The sequence below is a fragment of the Ambystoma mexicanum genome, chromosome 4q (genome assembly GCF_040938575.1).
Source record: "Ambystoma mexicanum isolate Mex_15411 chromosome 4q, UKY_AmexF1_1, whole genome shotgun sequence".
NCBI lineage: Eukaryota > Metazoa > Chordata > Amphibia > Caudata > Ambystomatidae > Ambystoma > Ambystoma mexicanum.
In genome coordinates, this window is record NC_090928.1 from 272,137,656 (window position 1) to 272,165,026 (window position 27,371).

Genomic DNA, 27,371 nt, shown 5'->3' on the forward strand with positions numbered 1-27,371 from the left:
GTGGCTCGGTAACCGTCCACCTGTAATGGAGAGGCGGGCGCACAGAATCATGAAATCACACCTCAAGACGGAGCAAGCACTCCGCTAAATTGCAAAATCATTCGAGCTAAATGAGGCCTTCCTCCTTGCCTGGGAGTAAAACACATTCAGTTTGAAGTTTGACACGTACACTATCCGGTCGAGGAAACTCTTCAGGACTGCGGTGCGCGAGGGGGGCGCAAGAGCAACACGGGGATTTGCAACACTCCAGGAAGCAGGGATGGGTCTGACTGGTTCGTTGCCCTTGTTATCCTCCATCATTACATTTGGGTGAATCCTGCTCCCGGTTTCCTCGCTCTGCTGTAGCATGAGATGTGGAGACATTGTCACAGCAGCAGTTTCATGAACGTATCCTTCACATTAAAGTGACCCAGCAAGAAATCTATTTACCTTGGATGCTGTTCTCCGCATCATTGACTCGCTCTGCGATCCGAGTAGCACGGTTAATGGTTGCCATGGTTTCCTTCTGTAGCAGCAGGCTTCTGGTCTTTGCTTGATTTGCCTAGGAATAAACCATAACAGCAGAAAATTAAAATTCAGATCCTGTGTACCATGCGTCTGTTTTGTGTGTACATGTATATTTATAAATATGTATGTGTATGCAGCAGCTTGTGGACGTTTGACCTGTACATCTTTGCACGTCTGTTTTAAAATAGGTTTCAAAATATTTGCCTGGTGCACTTGCAAGAATTCAAACAGAATTCATGGTCCACAAATACGAATTAAAAAAAGGATACCATCGCACAGGTTTAGCATGTGTTAATAGAAAACACACTAACTGCTAACAACAAGATTAATTAAAGTGAAAACGGCAAATAGTTTGATGAAAAACATGCTCTGTTTTTTTAGGTAAGTATGTTTAAACTCATCAAGAAGACTATGTGAAGTTCACATTATGCCCAGTTAGCACATCATGACCAGTGTCCAGTATAATCCCATAGCTCACCATTACTAGTTATCAAATTAGATTATGCACAATGTACAGTTCATTGTAATTCTCCATCATGCCCTTTTGGTTAATTACAGCATCCATTATAATGTTAATTCACATTATGGCCACTTTGCACATCATTTCCATTTTCTGTCATGCCCCTTTGCCATATCCTGGGTGGTTTCCACTATGTTCAGTGAACCATCATTGCCCAGCCTTGACTGCCCTCTTCCAGAAGCTTTTACCTTCTATTGCCAAGCCAGAAAAAAGAGGGGCACTGCTCTCCACTGTGGGTCTGGGTGAGCATCAGAGAAACAGCCTGCAGTGCACAGAGCAGTCAAATACCAATTTGAAGTAGTGTCATATAGTTGCGCAGTAAGCCTGCAAGCCAATAGCAACCAATCAGGCGTGGCCCCTGACAGCACCTCTCACAAAACCTGGTTTACATTAGTTGTGGTAGCACCATGGAATTGATGCCATTTCTGACATGTTTTACTGTTGGAGGGATGACCGGATTGGTGCTGGTCTGAGTGCCAGTGAAATGACCATAGTTCGTTATCAGTTTTTTTGCATTGACCCAAACCCATGATGTGCATGTATTGACAATCCAAAACAAGGACCAGATAGCACAAATCTGTTTTTTTGTGCTTCGCTTAACTCCCACATAATCCCTGTCAGCACAAATTATGCCACTGCACTTGTATTGGTCTCTGCAGCCCATGTACAACAACCAAGTATGATAGAACAATGTGGTCCGAAGGCCTATTTGAACAACCAGCGCTATTGCTCAATATTAGAAATTTGAAAAGGCAGCGTTCAGCATGAAAGTGTGAGGGTGCCAGGACCAAGAACCCTCAGTAAACAGTAAATTAGATGTAATCAGTGAACTGCGCCAATTATCAATGATACAGTAACAGTTGGGTTATATTTTTAATTCCCTTCCACAGCCTGACACGTGTTTCGAGCAAGGCTCTTTTTCAAAGGCTGTACAAAATAGCATATATACAACCAATAATACATTCATAAATGAATTTACAACATACCAATGTAGCAAACATCAAGGGGTTACAAGGGGATTAGCCAAAAAAAGGAAAAAATATAATTGTGTGTGATGTAATGCCATATCATTGGATTTAAAAGAACATTTCATAAAATAAAACATTTTCCATGCAACCAATTACCGTTCAATAAGAAGATCCATCCGATTACAACCCAATAAAAAGGATGACAAAACAAAAAATATAAAAGATTAGGTGTGTGCGGTGGAGAACAACCATAGATAAAATAATGTATTGAATCAACTAAATAGATCAAAACTGACTAGTTATATTTACCGTTGAACTTGTCCGAAAAGAAACTCTACGGCAAGAAAATAAGTTAGTAAAGATTAGCTATTAACATATACGTTCAAAGACAACCAATTTAACCACATTAATTATGAAAATTGATAGAAAACAAAATCATGATTACCTTAGTATTACTTGCAGTTGCAATGACCATTATATAAATACTGCAAAAATCCACGTATAAAAAGGAAATGTTACCCGTAGATTACACCACACAACCAGTTCAGAACGAGTCACGAATCCATTGTCAATGGGTGATTGGCAATTAGCAAGAGAAAAAGAAGGAAACAGGCTCTAAGTTAGATAAAACCGACTAATTGGAATACAGGGATCGTATCAAAAGAGCAGGCGTGCCTCTTACCAGCCTTCCGGCAACAACAGTGTACAAGGAAAAGCGCGCGCGCGTGATACTACGCGTATAGTTAAAAGGAAAAACTAGATCGTATCGGCAACCACATGACAGAGCAAACAGCGGCGGCCATATTAGGTGAGGAAGAGGGCCGGCTCTAGTAAAACGATAATCTCTCGAGCCATATTTAACACCTTAGAATTTGCCAACAATTTATAGGAATAACACAATTATATTAAATGCTTTTCCATGACGTAATGATAAATTATAATAAAAATTACCACCCCGAAAATAGTGAATACAGGTTATGCGGTGACACACAGCCTGTCGGTGCTACTGAATTTAAGTAATCACTTTAGGCTCAATTAGATTAAATACATTCCAATTCATCTGACACATTTACTAAGCCGATAATAAAAAAAAAAAATAATGATGAGCACACACATACTTATGTCTATTGATGAGTCAATGTCTGACAGTGAATCTAATCTTCTTGACACCATGAAAGAATTAGATATTCAGCATCGCAACTTGTCAATTAAAGAATTTGCAAATAAATCTAAATTTACTCCTACTTTTTCAGATGACAATGTTATAGATACCTTTCATCGGGTTGTGACTAATGATATTCACACATTAGCTGATCGTTGCTCTTCTCGTTCTCATTTTACACATTCTAATTTATCAGTTGCACAGCGTTCCGCCCTTCATAAATTAGCATCTAATGATTCGTTGGTGATTAAGGAGGCGGATAAAGGCGGTAACGTTGTGATTATGGATAAAGTAGATTATATTTCTATGGCACTCGACCATTTGAACACTCCAGGTTGCTATGCCATTTTGATAAACAATCCTATTGCCTATATACGTAACAAAGTTCACTCTTTAATCGATAAATGGTATAAATTAGGAATTATTACAGATGTGGAAAAATGTTTCCTGGTTTCTGACCAACCCACAATGCCAACTGCCTATTTTTTACCTAAGATTCATAAGCCGTTTGACAGGATACCTGAAGGTAGACCCATTATCAGTGGCCAGGGTGGAATTTTGGAACCTATATCAGTGTATATTAATGAATGCATTGCTCCTTTGGTTCATTCTACACCTACATATTTACGAGACACTATGCACATTCTTGAGATTCTTGCACAATTGCCTTGTATTTCTGAAATATTATTGGTCACACTTGATGTTAAATCATTATATACTTCTATTGACCACCATAAAGCAATTGCTAGCATTACCTATATTTTCCGACACAAATCAGCATCATACCATCTTCACATTGAAATGATCAAAGAATTTCTTCTTTTTGCTCTGCAAAATAATGTTTTCCTTTTCAATGATACTTATTACCAACAATTGATTGGTATTGCAATGGGAGCTAGCTTTGCTCCCTCGGTGGCGAATATATTTATGCACCAATTTGAAGAACAATATGTGTTTCATAATAATGCTTTTTCACCCTTGATTTATCTTTGGAAAAGATATATTGATGATGTTTTTATGATTTGGACTGGCAATGTTGCTGAACTAAATGAATTTGTAAATTTTTTAAATGTCAACAAATGGGGTTTGCAATTTGCACATCATTTTTCAAATGATTCTGTGGATTTTCTTGATTTGAATATCTCCAAGTCCCCCATGGGCTTTATCACTAAAACTTTTCGTAAACCCACTTCGGTTAATGCAGTTTTACATTCATCTAGTTCTCATAAACGTTCTGTTATCAACAATATTCCGAAAGGTGAATACATTAGAGCGAAACGGAATTGCTCCCTTCATGATGACTTTGAAGCGGATAAATTGTTTGTACGTGACCAATTTGTACAACGGGGGTATCAACCAAACCTCCTTGCTAAGGTTGAACGTGAAGTGTCCAGTATGAAGAGGGCTGATTTACTCAAACCTAAAACTAGAACAAACTCAGCTAACATGAGTTCTAATAAAATCAAGTTGATTACTAGATACACCAGTGATAGCAATGAGGTGTATGCTATACTAAAACGTCATTGCCACTTACTCCACCTAGACAAGGATCTCACCAAACTATTGGAACCTAACCCTTCAATAATTTTTAGTAGAGCCCCTACTCTTAAAAATCTCTTATGCCCGTCTTTTATGGCACCAACACTTACTGCTAGAACATGGTTAGATCAAGGGCGCTTGAATGGGTTTCACAAATGTGGGAACTGCAATATGTGTTCACATACATTTGAATCTGTGAAGCTTGATTTTGGCACAACAGGTAAACATGTAATTAATTTGTTTATTAATTGCAACACCAAGTTTGTGGTGTATTGCATTATATGTGTTTGTGGCTTATTTTATGTTGGGAGTACCATTAGGCCACTCAAAATTCGTATTCGGGAGCATTTGGCCTCTCTGCATAAACAGGATGCCAAATATCCATTGGCATTGCATTGGCAGACTCTACATCAACTGGATGATTTTAAGGATTTAAAATTTATTGGGTTGTCTCAAATACGCCCCTTAAAAAGAGGTGGCAATATGGAACTTAGACTTAGACAACTAGAGGCAAGACTTATTTGTAAACATAGATTGGTAAACCGTGGACTCAATTCCGATCATGAATTTCATGTTTTTTTATGACTCTAATTCATATTTAAAGCTGGTTTTGTGCCACTGACACTTGGGTAGCTACACCTGATTATCGTGTTCTTTTTGTTACTTAATTGTATTTGGAATTCTTATTGAAATGGGAACTTATCTGTTTTAAGCATGTCCCGTGTTGTATTAATGGGTGTGTGCGGTTGAATGTACAACCTGTGATAACATATTCTTTCAGACCGTTAAGATTATTTTTTTTTTTATTATCGGCTTAGTAAATGTGTCAGATGAATTGGAATGTATTTAATCTAATTGAGCCTAAAGTGATTACTTAAATTCAGTAGCACCGACAGGCTGTGTGTCACCGCATAACCTGTATTCACTATTTTCGGGGTGGTAATTTTTATTATAATTTATCATTACGTAATTATTCATGGAAAAGCATTTAATATAATTGTGTTATTCCTATAAATTGTTGGCAAATTCTAAGGTGTTAAATATGGCTCGAGAGATTATCGTTTTACTAGAGCCGGCCCTCTTCCTCACCTAATATGGCCGCCGCTGTTTGCTCTGTCATGTGGTTGCCGATACGATCTAGTTTTTCCTTTTAACTATACGCGTAGTATCACGCGCGTGCGCTTTTCCTTGTACACTGTTGTTGCCGGAAGGCTGGTAAGAGGCACGCCTGCTCTTTTGATACGATCCCTGTATTCCAATTAGTCGGTTTTATCTAACTTAGAGCCTGTTTCCTTCTTTTTCTCTTGCTAATTGCCAATCACCCATTGACAATGGATTCGTGACTCGTTCTGAACTGGTTGTGTGGTGTAATCTACGGGTAACATTTCCTTTTTATACGTGGATTTTTGCAGTATTTATATAATGGTCATTGCAACTGCAAGTAATACTAAGGTAATCATGATTTTGTTTTCTATCAATTTTCATAATTAATGTGGTTAAATTGGTTGTCTTTGAACGTATATGTTAATAGCTAATCTTTACTAACTTATTTTCTTGCCGTAGAGTTTCTTTTCGGACAAGTTCAACGGTAAATATAACTAGTCAGTTTTGATCTATTTAGTTGATTCAATACATTATTTTATCTATGGTTGTTCTCCACCGCACACACCTAATCTTTTATATTTTTTGTTTTGTCATCCTTTTTACTGGGTTGTAATCGGATGGATCTTCTTATTGAACGGTAATTGGTTGCATGGAAAATGTTTTATTTTATGAAATGTTCTTTTAAATCCAATGATATGGCATTACATCACACACAATTATAATTTTTCCTTTTTTTGGCTAATCCCCTTGTAACCCCTTGATGTTTGCTACATTGGTATGTTGTAAATTCATTTATGAATGTATTATTGGTTGTATATATGCTATTTTGTACAGCCTTTGAAAAAGAGCCTTGCTCGAAACACGTGTCAGGCTGTGGAAGGGAATTAAAAATATAACCCAACTGTTACTGTATCATTGATAATTGGCGCAGTTCACTGATTACATCTAATCAACAACCAAGTATGGCTGGATCAAGCCGTGGCATAAAAACAGCATCTGCCCCGGTGTAAGCACTAGAACCAACAACAGCACAAATATGGTCATTGCTCCGGCCTTAAAATGTATGCATATCTGCTTGTCCGCCATTGCTAAACTCAGCACAGAACCAATCACTCCACTGACCCAAAGCAGTGTTTGCTTGAGATAAAGAAATGTCTTTATATATTATGTCTTTATAGATAAAGACATTTCCTTATAAAGACATTTCTGAAAACCCCAAAATATCATAGTTTGTCGTTGGCAATATACACACAGGGCTCGATTCATGGAATCTTTTGCACTGCTGAAAAGCGACTTTGCACTGCCGACACAAACCCTGATTCATGGAACTGTGCAAAGTGTCTTTTTGCTGTGCAAAGTCACTTTGTACGGCAGAAATACACTTTGCACTGCTCCACCCTGATTCATGAAGCAGTGCAAAGTGTACTCTTGCAGTGCAAAGTGACTTTGCATGGCAAAACGATACTTTGCACTGCACCACGAATCAGCGGATGTGCGGGCAGTGCAAAGTCACTTTGCACCAGTGGAAAGTCCCTTTGCACCGTGCAAAACATTCCATGAATCAGGCCCACAGTTTTTACAAAGCCAACTTACTCTTTGTTTTATATGCTCCATTACACTTTAGTATATATTCGCTTTCACAGTCCAGTGGTGTTCCCAGTTGGACAAATGCAGATGTTTTCCAGTTAGTATGGTTCAAGTATTTTCCAAATTTGACAATGTCATGTCATTATACTCCAAGTATGATGTTCTGGTATATTCCAAGAATGACCAAAAATGACTCTCCCAGTAAAAGCCCCAACATACTCCCAATTTGAAAAATCCAATACATTGTCTGTTCGCATTATTGCATTATATTTCTAGTTCTAGTAATCCTGCTGTTTGCTGAGCTTGTACAATCATTGTTGCCAGTTTGACCATCCTCCTGTTTTCCAATCCTGCACAGTTTCCGAGTATGCAGAATGCCACTGCACGCTTCCACTTTAACTACTTAAATGTGTTTGATGTCTAGGACTTTCTCCCTTCAGCAGTGTATTTGTGTACTGTCTACTCTCAGATTTCAGGGTCTGCTCGCACAAGAAGCTTTTGTGAGGCTTGCTCTGAAAGTGTTGAGATTGTTTGTGTGCATCAGGACATCTGCAAACAGGCAGACATTGCTGCAAAATCTCTCTCACCACAGCTTCTAGGTTTTGGGATCGTCATGGGGTTCTTATGAGAAGTGGGGTTTCACTTTTCTTTGTTTTGTCCCGTCATTTGTACGCGAAGAACCGGATTCGGAAGCAGATCCTGCGCCGCATGGGCAGCCGGTGGATGTTACGCGGTGGCTGGTGACCAGTTTGCTTTGTCTCATTCCGAAGATGGGTCTTCCTACAGCATTTTGGACTGTCTGCATTCTTCTCTTTGGTAGGCAGGGAGGCCCCTTCACAGGGCATTACATCAGACCAGCTTCAAGATGACTCGGTGACATATACCATTGAGTGGCATTCTTGCCAGATGAAGAGATGGATCTGTGTCAGCACAAGTATTCTTCATCAAGTGTCTCATCCTGTGAGTTCTTGCTGACATCCGCTCCTCAGCTAACGCCCAGTTTTCAAACCTTAGGTGTGATCGGTCTGATGTTGATGAAGAAGGTAGGAGAGGGGGCAAAGAGTGGAGGCTTATTCTATAAGGCGGGGGGGGGGAGGCAATGGATCATGTTTTCCATTTCAGATCCAATGTGTTCGAGCCTCTTTTGCCCCATTCAGGGCTCAGTGGGATCAAGTCCTTACGTTTATTTGGACAACTGGTCTAGTTGGCCTATGTAAAGTAGGCATGTCTGTATCACCTTCATTAGAATGGATTATTTTAATGGTTTATAACAACTATTAATATTTAATCAATATACATTTTGCATTATTAAGTTAATTAAACATAGTAAATAATATGTTTACAAATGTGCACATTACATACAAATAGCAGCAAGTATCAAGGAATTCTTCACACCCTCTCATTTTCTGTTCTTAATTGCTTCTTGGTAAGAACTTTTCTCTAAATACAAAGCTTTGCCTGATGCTCTTCCATGAGAGTCCAAACATGTACACTCAATAAAAACATGGGTAACGGTCTCAGCCTCATCATGCGCATTACAGATTCCCGCTACTGGAGGAATTACATTTTCTGTGCAGTTCCCACAACGTCAGCAGAAGTAGCTGATCCAGATGTAATTTCATAAACTCTTGACTGTGATGTCTACAGGGAAATATGCTCAAGTGTGGATGCACTGTGTCGCGCTGTGGAATTCTGTAAGGAGACACCGTTGAATGAGACAAGATCAAACAACCTTAAAATACCATTCTCGCACTCTAGCTCTACCTCCTATTTAGTAGGTAAACCACTTCCATCAAAAATAGATTTTGTGGTCCAGGGTAGGAAGTCATTTAAGTAGTTTAGAATATTTGGAATTAAGATTGAGGAAGCGATACGCAATTTAATTTTAAGATAACTCAAAATATCATTCAGATTTTAGCAAATTATTTTCAATACAAATTGAATTGCTCTGGAAATCGCCTGCCATGGAATTAGCACCAGTTTGATTAACAAATAATCCATAAAAAAATAGTTTCTCCCCGAATTTACACAACTGCGTTAAGCCCACTGCCCACATTCCTGCTCTATATCAAGCTATAACCGTAACCCTGGTTTTGTAGACTTGGATAAGAACCTATCAACTGTATCTTAAATTTTATTTAATCAACGGAAATCAGAGTATTCATACATTGTAATATTTTTGAAATAATCAGACTGATGGTCTGAACAACCTACTTTCCATCAATTAGTCTGTCCAAATATTAAAATGTAGTTATATCCTGAAGATTTATCCCATCCATGTGCCAATTGTATCCAATCTTTTTATGAGTATAGTTGAAAATCATGACATTGCTTTTTTTCAATGTTGATATCGGCATCATTATCCACTGCAAGATGCTCTATGTTGTCTGAAAGCTAAAGACAAATTTGGGTTTTGCAGAACAAAATAATATCATCCATGTAGGCCAAACACTGGAGATTATTTTTGCCAGGTTTCAGATGGAAGGCATATGACTGATTCACATAAACTTAGATGTCTGCAAAATACAAACTGAAAATAATTGGGGCCTTAGATTAGGGGACGGAGTCTTTACTATGACTACCAAGATGATGAAGTGATGTAATGGTGTGATAAGAGGTGGGGAACATGCTACGTATCCGATTTAATTGGTTATTGTTCTTACACCTAGAATTAGAATGGGGCATTAAGAAGGCCTGCACTTAGATGGCCCACTTGTAACATTCCTGGAATCTGGGCGAAAAAAAATAATTTGCCTTGAGTGGGTTATCCTGAATGACCTCTTCGTGCATGGTAAGAAGTTTTGTCTGGAACCGGCTACCCTGTAAATAACGGTCTCCCTGTTTTGCCACTGAACTGTTCCCAGAGTTGGAGAAGCCAGGTCCACATCATACAATATTCCTGGAAACAGTGAGGTAGGACCAGTTTCTGAGGCCTGACTGCCTTGCTGTGGAAACCTTTCTCCGAGAACCAACTCTGGTGGCTGTGGGAGTTTCAGTGTACAGAGGGACCCAGGATCATTACAAGGGCTTCTAGAAGATCCAAGACCTTGGCCAGTACTTTCATTTGTACTGTAGGAGCAGGAGATGCAGTTGGGAGTCTCCACCAAAGTTCATGCTCTTGGGGTTACCCAGAAGAGGTCAGTCTGAGAAAATCAATTTTTGAACAGAACCATCTAGAGGACTTGATCAAGCCACTGAGCCCACATGAGAAAGACTTAACTCCCAGGGGAGCACTCATAGTGGCTGGAACTAGTTGGAGCTGTAGCGAACATTTGAAGGCAGCATACCACAAGGTATCTGAAAGTGTATCCAACACTTTGGAGTCCTAACATGGGAGCTGCATTTATGTGGTCTCACTCCCTTTGTCATTTTGTTTTACTTCTTTCTGGTAGACTAGGAGAAGTGGGAGGACTTGATCAGAATTCATTGAGTCCCAATAAAAACGACATACTGGCATGGTATTTTATGATACTCAAACACCAAGATAAAGCACGCTTTTATAACCCTTTTATATTCTGACATGTATAACACCATTATACTCCCAGTTTGGATTATTCAAGTATATAATATAGGTGAATGACCTAAAAGTGAACGATAAAAAACAATTCCATGTATGCCAAACAATCAATGCAACGTTTGCAAGGAAAACAAAGTTTTATGACATGCAAAAAGTGTCAGGTGGTCCTGTAGAAACAAACTAACACAGAGCTCTCGTCACCCAAAGGAGTTACATCTTTTTTAGACACATGACCTACTACATCATCATGACGAAACTCAGGAATTGATTGACAACCAGGTACATTGTTACCATGATACATTTCTCTAACAAGTAAATATTCCTAACCACCATGTGATGTCCCCCCCTGCATTGGAACCTGATCAAAGTGTGAATAGCGAGGTTAACTCTGCTTGGATAATACAATGGGCCACCTCATTACACCAGACATTGTGGCACACGCAGACAGCGCCTCGCCCTTATACACACATTTATTGGCATCACCTCTGCTCCTCACATCCCAAATCATTGTACGGCCCTAACACATCTCCTCCCTTATCTCTCTGGGAACCCAGGAGCCTATGAATGACGTGATCAGGGCAACACTCTTATATTTGAATTACGCATATTTATTGATCCATTGAGCGCAGCACCTGCAGTTCAAATAGTCTGACAGCTCTTTGGGTGAGGACAGTAATGCTCTAAATCTTCACCAGCCTCTTGGCATCACAGAACCCCATGCCCTACTCACATGAATTCAACCTTCAAAGGACACGTCCTACCCTTCTTAGTGTGCTGAGGAACAATGCTATGTGATTTCCTATTTTGTCAATGGGTGAAAGGTTGTGTGCCATCACTTGTCGTGATGTCACTTGGGGGTGGGGTCAAATGACATCACTTCCTGTGATGTCATCAGAGGTAAAGGGTCGCATGATGTCACTTCTGTTACCCCAGGCATTTTGGTGAAATTACGTCCCAGGATATGGTGGCGGGAGAGGGCCGGTGCGTGGCTGGGGTGCAGTATGACCAGAAATGGTGCCTGTCTCACAGGGGAGACAGCAGTTTCTCTGTACCTGGGCTTTGATTGTGTGTTGAAGCCTGGAATTGGAGGGAGCAAATTAATGGGTTCCCCTGCACCAGGTGTTAATTATTTGTCAGCAGTTGGAGTGCTAAGCAGTTATCTCTAGTGTATTGCCTTGCTATGACTCTTGTTTGCTAAATTGGATTACGATGAAGGCTGCTGCATAGATCTTGGCCAAAGATTCCATAAGGGCAAGCGGCTGATAATTAGGCAGATCGTTTCTATTTTCGTTTTTGTGAATCTATCATAATGGCCCCATTCCAGCTGCTTGGTGTGAGAGATCAAACATGCAAACAAGGGAGAGAGAATAGTGGACTCATGTATGGAGTTATACTTAAGCACATCTGGCCCCTGTGCACAAGATTGGTTGGAACTGTTTGTTAGGCCCCCAATTCTACCTGAGAGGACTAATATATTCATGCACCTTGCATCAATGTTTATGGGCAATCTTCATAATGTTGTTAAGCGTAGGAAATGTGTTCCTTGCACCCAAAAGGATCAGTTTATGAATATTGTGAATAAACCAATTCAATTTCTTCCTTTCTGAAAGGAAATCTTGATCAAACCAAAGAGGGCTATTAAGGATTGCTGCAGACTTATCAGCAACAGTTGCTCTATAATTGATGGCATAGAAAGCTTTACTGATGTAAGTGGATATGTGCTCAAAGGGTAAAATCAAATCCTTACGATTGAGTCCTAAATGTTTATCTTGAAATATTACCAACTACCCTCAATAAATGCAAGAGTCACGGGGACCATTTACATGCCCTATTTTATACAGTTTGTATTGTATATCAAGGGCCCACAGAATTTACTCTGGAACCTAATGACAAGTTCATTGTAAAGGCTAATGCCAAGTGATCACTGGAGGTTTACGGAATTATCTCCAGAGGAATACACCACCAAAAATCTGTTATGCTGACTAAGCAGTAATCAACTGGGAAATGGGTATCATGCCCGAAACTAAGTAAACACGGCCGGAATAGCCCTCCTTACTCTCCTGTTCAATATGTGCATGTGATATCTATGAGATAACTCAGTTAATTGAGAGCCCATTTTATTTCCTTTTGTTTGAACTGTACCAAGTTTGGGACCAGCCCATACTACAGCCAAAGCCATTATCTCTAAAAAAGGAGGGCTCAAATTACCAGTAATTTTTGGGATCGACATCACTATGCCCTGTGGACATCCTCCAGTTGACCTACAACCAATTCAACCACAGACATGATGTAGTCTGATTTCTGTGGGATCTGTGTTGTTTGGCCGTGTTGTTTGGCCCTGGCAGAATTGTTTGTGGCGGAATTGATCGTAGTCAATTTCGCCGTGAATGCAATTCTACTGCAGCCAAACTCACTCAAACTATATCCCCACACCGTCCAAATACATCCCACCCCATTCCCCCCACTTACCTTTTCCAAATCTGCTGCTTCTAATGACCCTGCAGTGTCAGTTCTGTCCCTCTAACGCGGGTCAGATCTGACGCTGCAGGGTCCCTTTTTCTTGTTGGTTTTTTTTGTCCCACGCCTCCAATCTTCAGGAAGCGGGGGATAACCCCTGTAATCTCCCAAGGCCAAAACACCACCCCTGCTCCCCATATTCGGTATGTATTACCCAATTTGATTGAATCAAATCGATCGAATGGTACCGGCTGAATTCGGTCAGATGTACCATGCGATCAATAATATTCGATCAAATTGGGTAATACCATTTCTGTCTAGGCAGGATATGCACATTACAGATCATTTCAGGCTTGTCACAGTGGGAGTAACTGAGTTCTGACTAAATTTCACTCTTGCGACCAGCACGTTTTCATTTGAAGAGATTAAAGGTTTAGGTAAAATAAATTTGGAACTATTTATTAAAATCGATTAAACCCCTTTTCTGTTGACCCAGGCATCTTTTTTGAAACAGGAACATCGTGTACGGCAAAATGCAAGCAAGTGTCTTCCATACAAATTATATCTACTGTAGCAAACAGGGGGTTCTGACAGCAGCCGTGAAAAATGTTGTATTAACCACACTGCATTCCAGTTTAAAAATTGTGGATTTACATTATAAATGCTGATTTGAGTTGGTGTGCTTACATAATTTGGGTTGCAGAGCTGAAATCAACCCTGGCATTCATAATAATCCATCTTTGATTTTAGTTAGTCAAGGAAAGCCCAATTATTGTTAAATCACGGGAGCCTCTGCATGACAATAATAATAGTCTCCCCTGGTGTTCTTTCGAAAATGTGATGACGGCGGATGGTCATTTAATAGACACCCCTTTCTTCAGACACTCACTTTGCATATTTAATAAGCTAACTCCATCCCTCCAATCACGCTACAGCCCCCACCTTTCCTATCAGTATCATAAAACTCACAACTCGACACTCTCACTACACCATCTCCATACAAACCCCCTTCCAAGAAACAACACATGCCAACAGACAGCTCCACTCCTATCACCTACCCACAGCACCTCTCCTACTCTGAAACTAAACTCCTCTATTCATGCCGGCCGCATCAACTGAACATTGCACTGTGGAACACACAGTCTGTTTGCAAAAATAGTTCCTTCATCACTGACTGCTTTCACTTTAGCTCTCCTCTCTGTGATTTCCTCGCTATCACTGAAACCTGGCTCTCCCCTTCTTACACTGCTACCCTGGCAGCCCTTAATGATTCAAAACGTTCCTTCTCACTCTCTCCTTGTCTGAAGGGAAAAGGCAGTGGCATCAGGGACCTATTTTCCCTTCAGCCTTAACATCTTACATGACTCCAATGCCAGATTCCTTTTTAATTCCTTTGAATGTACACTCTCAACTATTGCCCTTCCTCACTCTACTCACTTCATTTCTGACTATCAACCTCCTGGCCCCACTGGACCATTCTTAGATGAGCTCGGGCAGCTCCTGGATTCCCTCCTGGATTCCCTCTCCCCGTCACATCACCTCATCCTCTTTGGTGACTTTAACCATCCTTATCCTAATACTCTGCAAAAATCTAATCGTCAATCTTTTTTCAATGTATACTCTATCCTCTCTATTCATAACCTACCTACTGTGGCATGCTGGAGTGAGGAGTCGGAGACAGAGGTGGCATTTCAGAATGATTTTTATTTAAAGAAAGAAGAAAATACCTACCTTTCTCAAGTTGTAGAGGGTTGACTGTACCGAACCAAGGAATACCACTAAACAACAGAATGAAACCTAGATAGCACCGGGACAATGATTCCCATGTCTAGGTTCTGCAGGGATGAGCCGTAGGGGCAATGTTCAAGAGTCTTTATTTTAGTCCTGTTCCCTCCAAGCTTGTCTGAGTGCCCTCTTGGATGTACCACACTCTTTATCTCTACCTTTGACAATCTTATCCCACGTACTGCTCCCGAGGCTCTGTTCACTTTGGTTACTTTTGGAACAGTTACTTAAATGAAGGAGATTCCTTCCAAGGTGTTCTTCCCAACTGTTCTTATCCTAGGAGAAATTACTGGGACAAGGGAGATCACTCCAGAGGTTTTCTTCACAACTCTTATTCTCAATGTGTTTACTGAGATGAGGGAGTTCACTCCTGAGTATTCCTTCACAATTCCTTTTCTCAATGTGCTTACTTAGATGAGGGAGATCACTCCTGAAGCTTTCTTCACAATTCTTATTCTCAGTGCATTTACTGAGATGGGTGAAATCACTCCTGCGACTTACTTCACATGCCCCAACCCCCCTAACGGGCCCCCTGTAGCTTCTGTTACCTTTACTTTGGTCAGAGCATATCACTGGTTCTTTCTGGGGTGTCGAACGTCTGTGTTTCCAGTGAACAATTGTTCATCTTTGCTCTTCTCTCTCTGTGGTCCAGCTGTGTCTCTGCAGGCATTCAGGGCAGGCAGTATTGCCATTGTTGTGGGAGCACACGGTCCACCTCCACGCGGTCACACTACCATCTCATGGAATCCAGCTTCCTGTGCAGCTTGCTCTGGCTTGGCTATAGAAAGACTCTTCTGGTCTGCGTCTGGCGTCCTCCAAGCGTCTGGGTTTGAATTTATTGGACTGTCCAGGCTTTGCACATGTTGCTCTCTTTACTGAGTCCTTCTTTGCTTTTTATCTTGTTGAGCTGGGACCTCCCCAGCAGTGTGCCATAGTTCATTGTCAGGCTTGGTTGTGTACTCCTCCTGCCTCCTCGGGGCCATCTCTTCCCAGTATCTTTCATGAGTGTTCTGCATGACTCCATGAATGTTCTTCTCATATCAGTTCCTTCACTGTGCAAATTCTGGTTAGACTGAGTGTTCATTGTGATGAGGAGTATCAGTAGTACTTTCAGCCTGAACCTTCACAGATCTTAAGGGTTTCATCATTTTTAGGGAAGGAGGATTAGGGAGTTCCATCATGGAATGGGAGTCCTTGTCCCCGTAGGGAGAGTCTCTCCCTGTGAGGTCCTCCCACCTTTTACCAGCCCTAAGGGGGACTATCAGGTAGCAGCCTCACCTCCCTAGCCTCACAGGAAAGGGCTGCCCCTTGTGTAGAAGTGATGTGATCCCCTGAATCATCACACTACTCACGCTGAGGGCAACTCTCTTGGCCTCCTGTTCATCTCCAATTCTCACTCAGCCACTAACACTACTATCTTGCCATCTCTTTTGGACCACTCCGTTGTATCCAACACCATTATGTTTCCTCCCTCTAACCATTCCTTCGCCACCTACCACTCCCATTTCCAAGAGAAAATATAAACCCTCTGATATTCCTCCCTTCTTCTCTGACCTTCAACTCCACACTACTCCATATCTCCAGATCCTTCCTCTACTGTCAGTGCACTCACCATCTTCCAGTCTCTATTTCATGACTTCTCTTCTCACTTACCACTGCTAACTTTCACCCCTAGATACCAGCGTCCTCAACCTTGAGTCTCCCCATGAATACAGTCTCTGCACTGACATGTGATTACTTCTGTGCTCTCACTCTTATGTGGACTTGCAACTATACCTCTCTCTTTGCCCTTCACTCTCTCAAGTCTTCTTTTGATAGTGCCAAAAGAGATGACTACCTTTCTCTCATTGGCCCGAACTACAACCATCCTTGATGACTGCAAGGCTCCGCAAACGCTCTCCTTACTCCTCCTAAACTGACAACTATTAGCTCTACACTTTCAGCTGGTGACATTGCTGAATACTTTTCTTCCAAAATCTTCAAAATTAGGGAATCTCGCCTCACCCTTCTCTTACTTCCTCCTCCTACTTTACCATCTTTCACTGCCTCTATCTCACACTTCAGTCATACCAACACTGAGGAAGTCCTTGAACTTCTGATGGAGGCTAACCCCTCTTGTGCCCCATCAGATCCTCTGGGACATCATCTTGTCAAATATATTGTCTCCCTCGTGGCCTCTCACCTCGCTCATCTATTCAACCTGTCCTTCGACTCTGCCTGCTTTCTCTCTAATTTCAAAACAGTCAAGGTCATCCCTCTCCTGAAAAATGAAGGAGCTGATCCAAACCTGCTGGTCAACTTCCGACCTGTAAATTGAATAATTTTCTTCACAAAATCTTTTTATGTACTTTGTATAAGAGTTATTTGAAAAAAACTATGTAAGAGGCTAACCCCTTGACGAGAGTGACCAGGTTTTTTGCCTCCGTTGTCTCTGAGGTTATTCAATTTACATATTTTCAGCTCTTTTCTTCAGTAGCAAGAGCTTTGACCTGGAGCACCAGAATTAGTTTGAATGATTCAAATCAGACTACCTCTGTAGGATGAACAATTGCAAACAGTAGTGGACCGATATCCAGATTTTTTTATACAACTTCCGACCTGTGTCACTTCTTCCTCAGTACTCTGAGGTGTTGGAAAGTGTTGTATTTAAGCACCTTACTTGCTTTCTTGATGTGCACAACCTTCGTGACCCCAATCTAAGATGGTTTTCACTCCTGCTGCTCCACTGAAACTGCTTTCATTAATGATTCCAACTTTTTTTCTCTGCTAAACATTATAAACTATCCTCTATCTTAACCCACCATGACTTATCTGCTGCCTTTGGTACCTTTGATCACTCTGATCTTCTCAATAGTGTCTCTCTCTGCATGGGATTCACGATCAAGCACTTGCCTGTGTTGAGTCCTACCTGGCACCTCAACAATTCTCTGTTTTCTGGAACAACAACACCTCTCAACTCACTATTTTTACTGTTTGTGTTCCTCAAGGCACTGTCCTGGGTCCTCTCCTGTTCATACTGTACACTTCTGCTCTTGGGGGACACATATCTCCTCCTTTGGGATTTCGTACCAACACTTTGTAGATGACACCCACATTTTGTTCCCCTTTCCTGAACTCTCCACTGACCTATCTACCAAAATCTCTGACTGTCTCTCTGCTATTAAATACTGGATGGCCACACACTCTCTTATATTGAACTCATCCAAAACACATTTGCTTTTCTTTTCTGTCAAATCCTCTCTCTCTTCTCTTCCCCTGCCTATCCAGTTCCCACCTGACACTCTTCTGTACTCCTATTCAGATAGAAACCTTGGTGTTTTCTATGACCCTTCACACAAATGATATACCTTCATCTCTAAAACTGCATCGGAAGCTCACCTCAACCTCCAAAATATCAGGAAAATCAGGCACCTCCTTGCCTTCAAAACTGCCAAACAACTCCTAACCACTCTTGCATTCTCTACACTTGACTGCTGTGCCAGTATCCTCTTTGCTCTTCCAAACTATGCATTCTGTCACCTTGAATAGATTATTAACTTTGCTAGCAGGACTCTTTTTGAACTCCCTCACTTCGCCCCTTCTTCCTCCTATCGCCAACAGCTTGCTGGCAAACTGTGCAAAGCATGTCCAAATTCAAATGTCTCCTACTAGAGCATAAATCCATCCATGGTTAGGCACTGCCATATCTATCCTCTTCTATCAACCTCTACAAACCCTCTTGTAGTTCTCGCTCTGCGTCCTCCACTGCCCTTGTGGCACCTCGCCGACCCTCTGATTTCTCTCGCATCCACTCTTCACTCTTCCCTCTCCGCTTGCTTAGAACTCCCTCTCCTCTGCAGTTCGAAACATGGTCCACATTGATGTATTCAAAAGCTAACTGATAGCCCACCTCCTCACTAGCTATCCTCTTCACTCATCTCTCAAGCCTTAATACGTACACCTTCCTTCACTGCTCTTTTCCCCAGCAAACTGGAACTTAATAGGTTGAGGTCATGCTTAGCTGGCTAGACTGCCATCCCGCTAACACTTACTTGTTCTTAGTTTGAGCACCGTATTTTTCCCAGCATCTGTGCAATATACCCCTTCTCAAACCCGGTCCACATGCCACTCAAAATCGCCCCATTAAAAAAGCCTCCCTGCCTCTCGTTTATTTGCTATATATTATCTTTCCTTTGTGACCAAAAGAGCTTGTTTCCCTGTATGTATGTATGAAAATAAATAAATATCAGGTGGCAGTTAGAAGGGACAAGAGGGGTGAGACAATGTTTCTTCATGAAGGGAGTGTTACGAAAGCCTTGAAAGACAGAGGCATAGACCCAGACACAGAATGGGTGTTTAAAATAGGGCCGAGAAAACAGCAGAACAGGCTGGGGGTAGTGCTTCAATAGAGTAACAGGCGTCGGGCGGGGATACAGATTAGGGTTTAGAAAGAAAAGACAGGGGAACATCCAGTGAGATGGTAAAGGATTAGCCCAAACAGTAGGAATTTTGTGATAGAAAAAATTAGAGAGATTCTCACAGAGCTCGGTGGAAGGGGTATACCCGATGCAATGAGAGAGAAAGCAGTGCTCCTTAAACACCATAATATTTTCTTCTGGGTGTTCAGACAGTCTCAATACAAGATGACAAGTAGGCATGCTTTAATGAGGTAACAGCTTTCATAATAGTGCTGGAAGAGATAGGTAGCTCAGGAAGGGGGTTCCTAGGTGTGCCACCAGCAGCAATCCGTATGCTTGGCGGAGGTCTTGAGAGCCACTGGAGTGGAAGAAAATAGTTTGCAGTGGTGCGGTTTCAGGTATCTCAGTGCAGATTTTGAAGGGCTTAGGGAATTGAGGGAAGACATGCACCATAGCTTCAAAGCCTGAAGATGAACATCCAGATCAGGGAAAGGAGGTGGTGTAATAAAAGTACCGAGAGTAAATTGGAAGACCTGGACAGTGAGATTTTCCCAGGAACATATACAGGGAATACAAGAGGAGAAAGAAGCGCGAGATCGCTTAAGAGGTGAGATGATTGTATCACAATGCAAACGTGCTCAAATTAAAGGAGTGAGGTTAACAGTAGAGATAAGTGAGAAGGTACTAAAATCAAGGTTGAGAGTTTGCCCAAGTCCACAGCAAGTGACATGCATTGGCCATAGCTTTGTTAGACACTCTTCCAGAATTGTGACAAAAAGATCACTTCCGGTTCCATGAGAAGAATGAGGTAATGGACTGGTAGGATAGCTGTGTCAGTCTACATTATGAAATATCCCAATTCGGTGGAGTAGGCATTGTGATACATTGCAATCACACACGTAACCTATGAGAGGGTATTCAACCGCAGCGCAAGTGGGATTCAGGGTTTTGCACCTGTGATATTAGGAGACTGATTCTAATGACAACAAACCACGAGAAGACATACAATGCAGCCCTGTAGTGATTCAAAACTTCATTCGACAATTTTTAACCAATAAAAATGGGGAATTTGACTTGCTTCTGAACACACTTCTTCTGAACATCAACCATTTTAGCAGCGAGTGCACTGACCTGTTCTGCGACTGCATCCAGGTCGGACTGCAAACTTGTGGTTTCATTCCCAGCATTATCAATCTGGATTTTTCTTAATACCGAGTGATTGTTCTTTTCAGAAAGCTTCACCTGGGAAAGGTCGTGGATTATATGCAAGAAACAAAAGTGCATACCATTAATGTGAATCCCATTTGATGAAACAAATTGAGCCTAATGGTGGAACCTGGTGGCTGATTCTACTATAATGAATAATTACTATCACTGCACTCAAGAAGTCTATCCTTTGCATGTCTCACCATGTCCATGTGCAGATGTCCAGTGGGCGGCGCAAAGCGGAAATGACCACCGCGCGACACAGGCCTCAAACAACCAATTATTTTTGAATTTTTACACAGTACATTTAAAGAAACAATACAGCATCATTTTGAAATAATTCCATACATGTGTATAGTTTTTGTAAACATTTGTAAACCCGACCATTGATTCTATACAACCCATTGCAGAGCATGCATGGCGCCATTGCGTTTTCTCTTCTAATGGCATCAATGCACGTGAAGGATATCTTCTGTTGTCAGCTGGCTGAGAGCATGATCTGACTATGAGTGGTGGTTTCAGTGCGGCCTTGTTAGCCTTTTATTGGCGTTTATTTTTCCTAGTCATGTGGGAGCTAGTGGAACGCTTTCTGTTGAAGGAAAAGGGTGCATTCATTCTCTGTTCAATTGAATAAAGTTGTTTTTGCTGATTAACTCTTCATCACGAAAACTTGGCGAACAGACAGTCATTCTGAAGTATTACACAAGGCTGTCCTGTGATGGAAATGGAAAAACAAAATCTATGGGACCCCTGCCCGTTTTGTGCGGGTAGGAGCGGGTGGTGAGGGGGTCGGTGATCAGAGGGATTTGGGGGGTTGAGGGGCGGAACCCCAGCCCTGGTCAAGCAGTGATTGATCTCCCCATGCAACTAGTTTGGGAAAATCAGAAGGATTAAAGTTATTATAAAAAATTGATATGTGAAATACGTCTGTTATAGTGATTCGGGCATGAAAATCCCATGGAACAGTGCTCTGGTAAGAACAACTTTAGTGGAGCACAGCTTTGTCTAGTTGCAGCCCATTTCCTCCCCTGCACAAGGCCATTCCGTGGAACTAAAAAGTCTAAACCACACACGAAACAGGGGAGAAGAGGATTCCCACATTGTTGGGTGATGTGTGTTTCTATTAAGAACATAACGAATGGCAGAAGAAAATTGTATTTTATATTTATTTATTGATAATTATAAGTTGGTGACATTCATTGAATCCACTGCAAAAAAAAAAAAAAGAAAACACATCTGTGATTGCTTCTGGTCCCGTGCAAAAGGAATGTGACTTAGCAGTGAAGGCTTGACTTTCCCTTTTTGGGGGGGATCATGCCTGATTTGTCCATGGTCTTTCCCCTTCGGTAACGTCAACGCAGAATGAAAAACAATGGTCTGCGGGTTGCCCATGCCATTGCCAGTTGTTATGGTTAATTGAACACCTTTCATCCATCAGCCTTCAGTTTAGCGTCCATGATGCTTGAATGATGTTTCTGAGCTACTCAGAAAGACCTGGGAGAGACATGCTCACTTTTCATTCATACTTCCAGTGCTACGAATGCCTTTTTTCGAGATTCAATAGTAAAGCATCCTGCCCCCTCTGACAAATGATCCAACAGCTTGTAACATGGTGGAACTCATCCTTGCTCATGTTACTGCAAGCCTCCATTGTTTATGGCAAAGAGCAGTCAATGCATTTTGATTGTGCTTCTTGACTACCGAGCTCTGTTGTATGATTGAACCATGCCACAGTCTTCGGGGTCAGTTGCCTATGAGTGAGGGTTGCAAAATGTCTTCCCACTGTTTCCTAAATCAAGGAGCAGCAGTGAACGAGAATGTGAAGCCAGGCTGGCGTGGCAGTAAGAAGAGAAGAATATTGGGGGGCGAGACCCAAAACAGGTTCAGTCAAAGGTGTCTATCAGCTTTGCAGGGTGGCAGACATATTGGAGCTCATGTTAATTATGGATTCAAGTAAAATTCAGGTGTAAAATGCATATTTAAACATGCATGAATTTGACATTACTCCAGATTGTAATGCATTTGTATTGTGGAGTGCGGCACGGCACGGAATATGCGTTTCCGTCTCCCCCATGTTCTCTGCCATACAAATGCAACAGCATTTGCGCCATGACACACTGTTTTCCTGCTTCTGTAAATGTCCACTTACATTTTACCCCAGCAAAAAGCAGGTGAGTTCCATAGGAGTCCCTTGTCAACACGGCCCGCCATGCGAACATGGCAGGCGGAATTTGCTGAGCTTGCACAGCAAAGCGAAAAAGGAAGCGTAAAGGTGTTCTTTTTTTGTCACCATTTCAGACCTCCCTGTCATCTTCGCAGTGCAAATGATATGCATTGGCTGGATGGGATCTGTTTGCTCCTAAGGGCATGTCCCCTTTCAGCCAATGTACGAGGAGCTGTACTAGGAGCCCACTGTGAGTCTGAAAGAAAAAGCGAAGGATGTCATGATTCATTTCTGGGAGCATTCGAGGCCATGGTGCAGAAGTTCATGGCAGACTATTTTTCAGAAGAATATTGACACGGTCTTGTGGTATTCCCCAAAAAAGACTAGTGGATCAGTCCATTCGCAGCTTTCAGGTAGAAGTGAAAAGGCAGCCCATAGAAAGCAGCAGACTTGCAGTACTGGATGACACTGGCAGCATTGGCGCTACTGGAACAAGATGTCATTGGAGCCCATCTGAGCATACCCAGTGCTTCCGGAAGGGTGGAGTCCCGCATTCATGGTATCTGATCGGCTGCTTCGATTTTCCCTGGTAATGTGGCAAAGGAACATACCACTAGTGGGCAGCATTGTCCATCTATGAAAGGATACTATCAGTGGGCCACCAGCCAGTAACTGGGCTGAGGTCATTTCCAGTGCAGCTGCTTTAAGGGTTATTACCTTCATATGGAAGGTGATGAAGGATAGCTCAGGGGCAATGTGTTTGTCTTGAAAGCACAAAGCAGCGCAACACAGGTTCGAATCCCGATCCTGCGCTTAGAAACCACTTGCTGCTATTAAGCATGTTATAAATGAACAGTTATAATTATATTTCCTAAACCTAATTTGTATGCCTTCTGCAAAGAAATGGTGGTCCAGTAATGACTTGTATATTTTGTGCCATCTACTTTAATTTGGCTTATTACTGATATTATTCATCTAGTGGTGAACAATGTGTTAATTCCTTTTATACTGTTGCTCTCTAGTCATAGGACTAACTAAATTGCCAGCTGTAAATCTCCGCAGTGATTGCAATCATTGAAGTCAAAGCCCTTGGTTCTGGGGACTGGCCCAACAATGGGAAAGGACACGTGGTCCCACACCCATGACATAAGAGTCACACGCCCTCTAGTGGCGAGCTTCTATGCCACTGCAGTCATTCCCTAGCAGTGTTGACTTTACCCCTAACTTCATCAGGCTATTCCAATTAGTTTCCAAGTTTGATTTATTACCATTGAAACTGAAGAAGGCCATCTCCATAACAAAGTACAATAGGTGCTGGCCTTGTATCACAAAACAACGGAAGCTGAGGGAATGGTATCATTCCTACCGTTGCCTATACTTGTTCTCCCAGTACGAGTACCATTCATGCCTACCACTGGGGTAATACAGCCCTGTAGGTGGTAGTGATGGTGCTGCAGTTGGCAGTGGTAGTTAACCACACTTGCTGATAGTCTGGATGCAACAGCGGTGGCCATACGGCCATGGTGGGAGTTGGAAAACACGCCAGCCCCTCAACTATGTGATGTTCACCTGAAGAACCAAGATGTGTAATCAGACATGCGCTGTCATTGGCACTGATGACATTGGTGCTAATAGTTGTGATAGAGTCAATGAGGCAACAGTAGACGAGAAGCGTCTGTGGCCAGTGTTCTCCTCAAAGCTGTGCAGCAATTTCCAAGACGCTGTACTTCAGATTAATCAGTGTGGAATCCCCAGCAGGAGAATCATTGGACACATGTGGGAAAGCGAATAGAAGCCGAGGACGCGCGTAGGTGCTGCTGAAAGTGTGGTCAGGCAGAACACACAAAAAACATTACTAGCAGCATCAAAAACACACTTTAAGGAATGTTAAAGGTTTCTGCAGGTCTAAAGAATAAGTTTTTCATCTTGATCAGGAAATGAAAAGATCTCAGACGTTTCATCCAATCGTGACATCCTGAGACAATAGCCTTTTTTGCATTCTATGCCCTCACCCACCTTGATGCATTCTGCAACACAGCACTGCAGCATACTATTAGGCCTCTAGACCCCTTTTCCGTATAATAATTTCTGCATTCTCCTAAAACTCCTAGGATGCCTTTCTCCCCTTGCCCCAGAGCAATTTCACTCTCTGCAGGTCTCTGCAGGCTGAAATTCCCTGCACACCATATATCTCAATGTATCTCCTGGTCCGCCCCACTGTTTGTTCTGGTGCATTGCACACATCTAACCTCCCTCCTTCGTAAGTCTCTGTAAGCCTCCTATGTCTTTGCCCACAGTCCTGCCATTGTCATCTATCTCCCCTACACGTTGGGTAATGGGCAGGCCCTGATAGGCCCTCTCTCCCCTGACAACCTTGTTTCACACTTCTCTTCTTTTTCCTCCTCCGATACATTGTAATTGATCATGCAGAGGAATCCAAGGTATCAACGCCCCACTGACATTCTCGTGGAAGGCACTTGATGCTTTACACATCATTGATGTTTGACGCCCCATTGACATTCTCCGTGGAAGGCACTTGATGCATTACACATCATTGATGTTTGACGCCCCACTGACATTCTCCGTGGAAGGCACTTGATGCAACCACACTGGATTTTACAGATGCTTGTAAAGGATATCCCATGTTGATGAACATGTAGGGTGCACATCAGAAACATGAAGACAGTGGGCTAATGTGGGCCTAATCCATGCCAAGAAATACATTGACCATGCCCTTGGATTAGTGCCTGAAAGGGTACAATACTTTCCTCTGGGTGCAACAAAATGACGACTAGGAGGTCATCCTCAAACTGACTCCGAAAGCGAACGTTCAGCTTCGCCAACTCGTCATGTCTGAAAAAGGATGAGAATCCCAGGAGATATGTTTTCAAAAATAGTGCTGAGAATATGACGATAAATTGGATGAATGAAGCTAAACATATTTCAGATCTTTGGAGCATGACAACGGATCCCAGTTTACACATTTTGCATGTGCCTCAAACATTATTTATCCGTGTTCTTTCTTTCAAACCACACTTGGATCCAATGTCATTACCGGATGGAAAAAGCCATTTTTGCGATGTCACTAAAAATAGAAGAAATTCTGGTGCAGCAGTTATGGGAGCTATTCCTAAACTGATCAGAAGGTATTTCTTCTCACCTGGGCCTCAACCACAGTAAATCACCAGTGTCTAAACATACAGAAAGTAACCAAACTTATTTGATTACAAAATATAACTGCAGAGGCTCTGGCAAAAACGACTTTCAAAATAAGATATCAAGAAACCCATCTGGAACACTATACCTGGAGCTGTGTGATAGTGGAGTTGACTTCGTTCAGGTGCTTCTGTGCAGCCACACCAGTGGAGATGCTTAGCAAAGTTGATCGGGTCTCATCAACCAACAGACCTGCTAATCTGATGTCATCCATCAAGTCCCAGATGCATTTATCACAATCTGGAAAAGAAAAGATCAGATACATCATCTTAAGGTCAATGTCATTCACATGTAATGAACTGGTAAGATATAGAAGAGGGTAAAGCAAATGGATCTGCGTACAAAAGTTTGACCTCCAAAAGTCTTATTTTTTATTTTCTTTCAATTTCTCCGCAAATATATATGTGGGGGGAGACCTCCCGCAGCCCCCACCTTACCCTTATACATTTATATTCACTTTACCCACCCCCACCAATATATATATGGACAATTGGGGGTCAGACTTTTGGGGGTTGAACTTTTGGTATTTGGTAATTTCGTACAATACCAAAGCAAGTAACTAAAGCACTACTTAATATTATTACTCGATACATTGGGGTTTCAACTCTGTCCAACAGAGATAGCCCTGATTTCAACAAATCCACTTTACCTAAAGGAAGAAAATGTCACTTTTTTTCTTTGAATTTTCTTTTATTATGCAGGGGGAGACCCCACGCCCCCCACTTCTCCCTACCTTACCCTATCCCCTTAACCCACCCCATCTATGTTTTAAAATGTACCTACTTACCTAACCAAGTAAAGGAAAAAACATTTGAAGATTTCTGTGTAGGTGGAATTGGATTCATTGAAATCTATGGTATCGTTGCAACAGTAGATCCCAGGAGAAATATTAAGGGTGGCACATGATCTTTTGAATTCCCTGTCACTGCGGTCTCAGTCATTTAACCATTTAGTTACATTTTTGAAAGCCTCTAAAAGGTTCCTGGCCTGATTCACAGCAGCGTTGTGTAATGGCACAATCCCATTGGAAAACGCTCTGTGAATCAGGCCCTCTATCTCATTCTTTAAACATTCAAAGATTTGTTCATGTGGACTTGGTAGGGTGAGTTCTATTAAAGGTTTTTTGAAAATACATGCTGGGTGTCTCTGATTAGAAAGAGGCAATGCAAAGAATGATCAAATTGGATATGTAACTATGAATCCCGCTTTAATGAAAATCAATGTCACAATTGGCATCTGACC

At 41.8% G+C, this 27,371-nt stretch overlaps 1 protein-coding gene across 2 annotated transcripts in view; it reads right to left on the reverse strand.

Annotated features, from left to right (window-relative positions):
• The window catches only part of LAMA4 (laminin subunit alpha 4), a 576,642-nt gene that overhangs the window by 297,225 nt on the left and 252,046 nt on the right, over positions 1-27,371 (reverse strand). For both annotated transcript variants that reach the window (XM_069607855.1, XM_069607854.1), the window contains exons 9-11: positions 26,218-26,369; positions 20,675-20,785; positions 430-541 (exon numbers count right to left, since the gene is read on the reverse strand). In XM_069607855.1, coding sequence (XP_069463956.1) covers positions 430-541; positions 20,675-20,785; positions 26,218-26,369 — 375 coding nt within the window. The remainder of the gene's footprint in view (positions 1-429; positions 542-20,674; positions 20,786-26,217; positions 26,370-27,371) is intronic.